Source organism: Mus pahari, chromosome 23, assembly GCF_900095145.1.
Source record: "Mus pahari chromosome 23, PAHARI_EIJ_v1.1, whole genome shotgun sequence".
Lineage (NCBI taxonomy): Eukaryota > Metazoa > Chordata > Mammalia > Rodentia > Muridae > Mus > Mus pahari.
The window spans coordinates 11,123,966-11,131,606 of NC_034612.1; the positions used below are offsets into that span (position 1 = coordinate 11,123,966).

At 48.5% G+C, this 7,641-nt stretch overlaps 1 protein-coding gene across 3 annotated transcripts in view; it reads right to left on the bottom strand.

Moving 5' to 3' along the window:
• The window catches only part of Ptpn11 (protein tyrosine phosphatase non-receptor type 11), a 60,115-nt gene that overhangs the window by 43,169 nt on the left and 9,305 nt on the right, over positions 1–7,641 (bottom strand). For 2 of the 3 annotated variants that reach the window (XM_021222713.2, XM_029533535.1), the window contains exon 2: positions 340–462. In XM_021222713.2, coding sequence (XP_021078372.1) covers positions 340–462 — 123 coding nt within the window. Of the gene's footprint in view, positions 1–339; positions 463–2,988; positions 3,408–7,641 lie in introns of those variants that run through there. The other variant, XM_029533536.1, reaches the window with a different exon arrangement.

Here is a 7,641-nt window from a genome sequence, read left to right on the forward strand (position 1 = left end):
AAAAAAAAAAAATACTGGGCGGTGGTGGCACACACCTGTAACCCCAGCACTCTGGAAGCAGAGGCAGGCGGATCTCTCTGAATGAGACCAGCCTGATCTACAGAGTGAGTTCCAGGACAGCCAGAGCTATACTGAGAAACTGTCTTGAAGAACAAAAACAGTAAAATAAAATAAAATAAAATAAAAGCCTAGGAACAGGCCAGTGCCCTGACTGGCCCCACGGTGCTGCAGACAGGCCAGGCCCCAAACTCTAGGGGAAGAAACAAGGCAGCCAAGTGTGGCCTCACCCCTCCTCTGGGAATACAGACCATGAGTGTCTCTTGTTACCTCCCAACTTACCTGACAGACAGAGTGAAGTCTCCAGGGTTACTCTTACTGGGCCTTGCTAAAAAACTGCCATCGACTCCTCTGGTCAGCAAGAGATTCTCTGCCTCCACACCAGTGATGTTGGGGTGAAACCATCTTGAGGGAGAAAAACAGGACAATGAGAACGAGAGCCCAGCTGAGCGCCCTTACCCCACCGTGTGGAGGCTGTGAGAGGCTGTGAGTACCCTTACCCCACCGTGTGGAGGCTGTGAAAGGCTATGAGCACCCTTAAACCACCGCGTGGAGGTTGTGAGCTGTGGCACCGACAGCTTCCAGGCTCACCCCTGTCCATCCCTCCTTAGCCCCCTTTCCTGGGTGGGACACTGGGACCCTGCACTCTACAGGCTCAGGAGGGGCACGGCCAGTGGGGCTCGACCGACAACACAGTGCACTGGTAGGTTTGCCTTCCCCAAAAGATCACCCACATGGTCAGGAAACCGTCTGCATGCAAAGACACCAGACAAGCACAAACTACTTCATGAATAAGAACGGGTACTGAGGCTTACAGAATCTGGTTCTCATTGCTGGGGAGGGAGAGGAAAAAGCCAGCACACTTGCAGGGTACCAGACTGTAAAGGAAGACACCCATATAAATTCAACTTTCTAATATATATATGTAGAAAGAAATACATAGATCTACAAATTGAACAAGGTAATTTCCAGAAATAAATGTAAGCTACCTCCCCACAAAAGACTTGTTCCAAAAACAAAACAGCCAAAACACCCGATAAACATCATAGTAGAAAACTTTAACAGGATTTCTTTGAAAGGGGTGTCACTATGTTCTCAAGGTTAGCCTAGAGCTTGGGTCTCTCCCACTTGCAGCCTCTGGCATAAGATTACAGGTGCACACCATGCCACAGGAACAATCTTAGTCAACTGGCAGTGCCACCTGTTACAGGTAGCAAACTGCATGCTTCCAGATTCCACGCTGGGAACTTCATATACAATGTCCTTTAGAAGATCAAAGTGCCCACTGTAGGTGGCAATTACTTCAAAGGATTCCCCAGTTTCCAGCAAGTTTTCCTTCATGTCACTAGACAGATGGCTCAGCGGTTAAGAGTGCTTATTGTTCTTGCTACAAACCTGAGTTCAGCTTTCCCTAGCACCTACATGATAGCTAACAACATTCTGTAACTTCAGCTCCAGGGGAATTGGTGCCCTCTTCTGGCAGAAAGAAAGAAAGAAAGAAAGAAAGAAAGAAAGAAAGAAAGAAAAGAAAGAAAGAAAAGAAAGAAAGAAAGAAAGAAAAGAAAGAAAGAAAGAAAGAAAGAAAGAAAGAAAGAAAGAAAGAAAGAAAGAAAGAAAGAAAGAAAGAATTAATTTAAGCTCTCCTTCATGAAGACTCAGGGGAGTGAGTCAATGCCAAGGCAGACCCTGTATCTCTGGAGGCTAACTGACACATCTAAATACTCCCAGGGAGTAAGAGTCGATACTAACGTTGGGAGCCAAAGTCTGGGGCTGTACCGCAGCAGCACAGTGTTTGCCTAGCAAGCAGGGAGCCTGGATTCCACTTCAGCACTGCACAGGGCACACCACATACACCAGAGGGCTTGATCCACACTAAGATCGCATCCTGGAGAAGTGGAGGCCATCCTCACCCACACATGAAGGAGGACGACAGCCTAGGCGACATGAGACCCTGGCTCCAAAAAAAAATAAAACAAAACCAAGGTTTTTGTGTGTTACTGGGAACAGGACTGAGGCCCTACACACACTAGTCCAATCCCTAAGGTAGTGAGTGAGTGAGGCAAAGGCCTAGGCTGCCTGCTAGCCATTCAAGCACCTGGTTCTCAGTAAGGAGAAACACTGGGAGCTCGCCTTTAAAATAATAAACACACTGTCCCAACAACATGCGAGCTGAGAACAGGAAAACCTGCAGCAGGCCAACACAGACACGGCTGCAGCATCTTACTGGCTTCAGAGGGCTCCAACCACTGTTCTGACTTACATCTGAGCATCAACCTCAAGACTCAAAAGACTCAAATCAGAAGAATAAAATGGGAGTTGATTTTTTTACTCCTCCAAGAGCTGGTCCAACCCCAGCACTCGGGAAGCAGGTGCTTTGAGTCTGAGGCCCAGCCTGGCCTACAAAGTTCCAGAATAGCCAGGGCTACACAGTGGAAACCCTGTCTCAAAAATGAATACAGGAAGGAGGAAGGGAGGGATGGAGGGAGGGGCACAGGCAGGCAGAGGCAGTAAGGCAGGCAGGCAAGCAGGCACCCTCCAGTGGATTAGAAAGCTTTTAACAGCAAAGTTTCAAAGGTAGAAATGGAGAGCCTGGTACCACTGTCCTGGTTCAAATCCCAGCTAAGTGACTGAGCTAAATGATTAACCCCTTTTAAGGCAACCATGGCTTAAAAGAGAGTAAGTGCCCCCTATCGCACGGAGGGTTGAGAGCGTGACTTCATGTAGTTCCTAAAGCACACGGCAGCCTAGAACAGAGCCAGGGCGTCCCTGTGGCAGACAGCAGTGCCCGCCTTGATCCTCAGGAGGTGAAGACTGGAGGATCCGAAACTCAAGGTCAGCCTGGGCAAGCTCCTTCATCTGGATGTGGGTGACGGGGGCCTGCCTGAGCCAAGTGGAGTCCCCCACCTACCCCAGCCTCTGCCTGCAGCTTACCAGACGCTGTCCATTCAGCACTCTTCCTCCACAGCCGGGCATGTTCTCAGAAACTGACCGGACCGACCCCGACTGACCAACAGGCCGGCCCCCCTGCCTGTGTGTGCGCACGCGACTCAGCGGCTGTCCTCTCTAAGTGGGGGCCTGGACTGTAAAGGTCTGTCCGAATCAGCTGGGTGAGGCAGAGCCTTTGCTTTCGCTTTGGAGACACAGTTTCATTTTGTAGCTCAGGCTAGCCTCCAGTCTCAGCCTGGTGCTGGAGTCCCAGGTGTGGCTCTGGTCATCATTTTCAACTTTCACTTTAGCTCTTAGGTCTGCAGTGAGATCTGCAGTCTTTTCCTGTTTGCAGTGAGATCCACATTCCTTTTAAACGATTTTGTGTGGCTGTGTTCAAGCCACGGCACTTGTGTGCAGATTACAGGACAAGCTGGGGGGGGGGGTGTCCCCTCTTCCACCATGTGTGGCTCCAAAGGATAGAACTCAGGTCATCAGGAAGAAGAGTTCTGGCTGCTCTTGCAGAAGGCTTGAGTCAGTTCCCAGTGGCACATGGGAACTCATATGGCAGCTCACAACTGCGTACTATATAATGTCTACTGATATAAAATATATAAAAATGTCTACTGATATGGTTACTCATACCTGTAATACCCATGTTGAAGAGGCTGAGGCAGGTGAGTCTCTGACAGAGGCCACCCTAGGCAACACAGCAAGACTCTCAAAAGAAAACCAAAATCTCATCCTGGCATGGTGGTGCACATGTGAAATCCCAGCGCTCATGAGGGAGAGAAGAATCCAGCCTTGTCTACACAGCAAGTTCCAAGCTAGTCACAGCTTCAAAGTCAGACCTTATCTCAGAAAGAAGGAAAGAAGGGAGGGAAGAAGACAGGGAGGGAAGGAGGGAAGGAGGGAAATGGGGGCCAGTCCCATGATAGTGCTACAGCCATCTTTGGACACATTCTCATATGAAAGTTAAGATTCTCAGCAGGTAAAGTACCTGCGTGCCATTCAAGCTTGGTGCTCCACATTTGATCCCCAAAATCTATGTAAAGAAGAAAGCCAGCCCCACAAAACTGCTCTTTGACCCCCATGTGCGCCACGGCAGGCCTGTGTCTCTCTGCAGTACTAACTTACCAATGAGGTTAATCTACCTAAGTTTGCAGTTCTGTTTTGTCTTGAGCCAGGGCTACCCTGAGTGCCAGGCAACACTGAGCTCAAAAGATCCCCTGACTCCATCGCCAAGCAAGGCCACTAGGCTCCACTTTAAAGGACTCTTGTGTGGAGACATGTGTACTACCGGACTGAAGCAGCCAGCACATGCTAAACTCTGAGCTGTATCCCCAGCCCCTAACCTCTATGGTAACAAATACTGCTGCTGCCTTAGGAAGGCACGCGTCTGCGTCTGCGTGCGACTCCATCCTCGCTTTCAGCAACACTGCATACATTACTGAGCAGCGCGCTTTCTGTGCTTCTGACCAGTGCTAAGTGGCTCCATCAAACGCACTGTCTGTGCCTCTGACCAGTGGAAAGTGGTTCCATCTCAATTTGCATCTCTGACACCTTTCATGTTTCCAGTCTGCTGGTTTCCTTTCTGAGCTGTCAGCTTCTCATCCAATTCTGTGTTTGTCTTTTAGGTTTTTTAAGACAGGGCTTCATGAGTTCAAGCTAGCTCTGAACTCCATATAGCTGAAGATGACCTTGAATCCCCTTCTGAAGTCCTTCTTAGTACTGTGCGGGAACTCGTGGTGTAACCAGAACACAGCTGTTAGCTACAAGTGTGGCAGCTATCTCAGGCTCTGTCCCCTCTTCCTCGGCTGTTTTTTCCTACAGAAGTTCCTCTTGATGGAGTTAAATTTACCAGATATTTCCATTGTGGGCTCTAAGTTCCTGCCATGCTTAGAGATGAACCTGAATGAGCACTGTCATTTTGGTGAAGTGAGCTGTGAGCTAGTACAAGGCCAGTGTCATGCACAACCCAGACCAGAGACTCCGCTTGAGAAGCAGGCTCAGCCCTGACTTTAGAGAAGAAAATTCTCACAGGCCGGCAAGATGGCTCAGTGGGTAAGGGCGTTTGCCATCACAGCTAACCACCTGAGCTTAGTCCACAGAACCCGCATGGTGAAAGGAGAAAAGAGACTCCCACAAGATGTCCTCTGACTTTCACATGTGTCATGGTACATTTTGCCCTTCCCCAAAACATGTACAGACACAGACAGACAGACAGACAGACAGACAGACACACACACACACACACACACACACACACGTAAGTAAATAAATCATAAGGCCAGTGAGACAGCTCAGGGTTTGTTTGCACTTCCTGTTGATCCTGGCACAGGGTTAAGCCCTGGAACCACCATGATAAAGGGAAGAACCATCTCTTGAATGCTGTCCTCCAAGCACACCCAGGGATGGACAGACAGACAAACACACCCACTTTCTCTCATTCATAAAACAAGAAAGCAAAATTTTAAAACAAAATAAAAAAACTTTAATACAAATTTTTTTAAAAACCCACAGTCAAATCTCCAATTTTATTAGGGCCCTTCCCCTGGGTGACACACAATTCAGTGCCTAGTGCAGATCTCAAGATGAGACCAGCAATTCCACGGGGGCAGAAGACTGAAGATGTATCTCTTTCTTTCTCAATGGAACACAAACTCCTGCAAAGGGCTAGCACACAGCAAGGTATTCTCAAGTCAGGAGAGCCTCCCTCTGCAGCCCAGGGGGCTCGAGAGCCCCGTCTTCCTGCCTCGGTCTCCCCAGTGCTGGAAGCCAGAAGTGCACTACTCAGTGCAGCCAGCAGCTCCCCGACTGCAGAGAGTGGCTATGATTCTAGGGCACCCCTTACACTGGGCACACACAGCTGATGAAGCACGCTCCCATTTACAGGGTGCTGCAGACATGTCAAGAATTTGGACGGAGCCAGGCATGGTAGCGCACGCCTTTAATCCCAGCACTTGGGAGGCAAAGGCAGGTGGATTTCTGAGTTCGAGGCCAGCCTGGTCTACAGAGTGAGCTCCAGGACAGCCAGGGCTATACAGAGAAACTCTGTCTCGAAAAGCCAAAAAAAAAAAAAAAAAAAAGATTTTGGATGGTCAACCAGAGATGTGAAGGACGAAAGATCAGGAATTCAAGGGCAAACCTCAGCTACATAAAAAGCATAAGGCTAGCCTGAGCTACATGAGATCTTTTCTCAGAAAGCAAATTTAGACAGTGGCTATCTAAGGACTTGGTGTAAACTACAAGCTTGTTCCACAGCCTCTCCTCTCCCATGACAACTATGGCATTCCCACACTCTTGCTAACTAACATGGCCAGAGGGAACCCTCGGCCATCTCTCTGCACTGTTGTACTGCATCCTAACAGCCCTTGTCCCAGGTCTCTGTCCCAAGCCCAGCCTTACACAGCGGTGTATATCCATAACCAATACAAACTTAGAACAATAGGGGCCGAGGCTCTTCGCAGCTCAAGTGGGCCAAGTGGTGTAAAGCACCAGAGCCCAGGCAAAGGCGTGACATTCCCGCCATAACTTGGAAGGTCCACCGTGCTCAGCCGGGCAGGAAAAGGCCCAGTATCACAGCTCTGCAGAGGTCAGTACAGACACAGGAGATAAACTTCACCTCGACCTTGAACTACAAAAAGAAAGCCATTATTTCTACTTAGTGTATTTAATGGTTAAAAACAAAAANAAAAAAAAAACCCCACATTTTGGAATTCTCTTCCCCAAAGCCAACATGTATGTGTGTGTGTGTGTATATATATATATATATATATATATATCCATTTTCATTCATTATCATGAGTTGTACTTTTATAAAATTGAATACGCAGAATAAGGCTGGAATGCTAGCTTATCCTCTGGACCTAAACAGACAAGAAAGGAGAAGAAAGAATGCAGGTCTGAGGTTTGAGTTGGTTTTGTTTGGGGGATTTGTCTGTTTATTTTTTGAGGCCTTATTTTTGGTTTATGTATGGGATGTTTTGCTTGAAGTGCCTGGGGACTGCGGAGGGGGAGGGAGGCTCAGGAAGAGGATGCTGACCGCCTAGAACTGGAGTTACTGACCATGGTGGAGTTAGCCACCACGTGCGTACAGTCCTCTGCAAGAGTGACAAGTGCTTTTAACCACTGAGCTGGCTCTCCAGCCCCAGGTTTTCTCAAGGTGCAATTTAACTGGGACAGAGCTACTTTAGTGTCTAATGTCAGTAACAATGCCGTGGGTTGTTTATTCCCAGACAGTTGGGCTGCACAGAAAGTCACCTCCTCTTAGGAGGAGGAGAAAAAGGAAATGTAAAGCAAGTGGCATATTCCTGTAATCCCAGCTATTAGGAGGTTGAGGCAGGAGGACTGTGAGTTCAAAGCCAGCCTGGGCTACATAAACTGTGCCAGGCCCGCCTGAAAAACACGGTGAGAACCTGTCTCCAACTAAAATTTAGAGCCAATATATCTGTAATGCCAGTCCCAGGAGATCCAACGCCCTGCTTTGGCTTCCTCAGAGGCACGCAGTACATAGACATACGTACTAACAGACCATCCATACACATAAAAATAAATAACGGCCGGGTGTGGTGGCGCACACCTTTAATCCCAGCACTTGGGAGGCAGAGGCAGGTGGATTTCTGAGTTCGAGGCCAGCCTGGTCTACAGAGTGAGTTC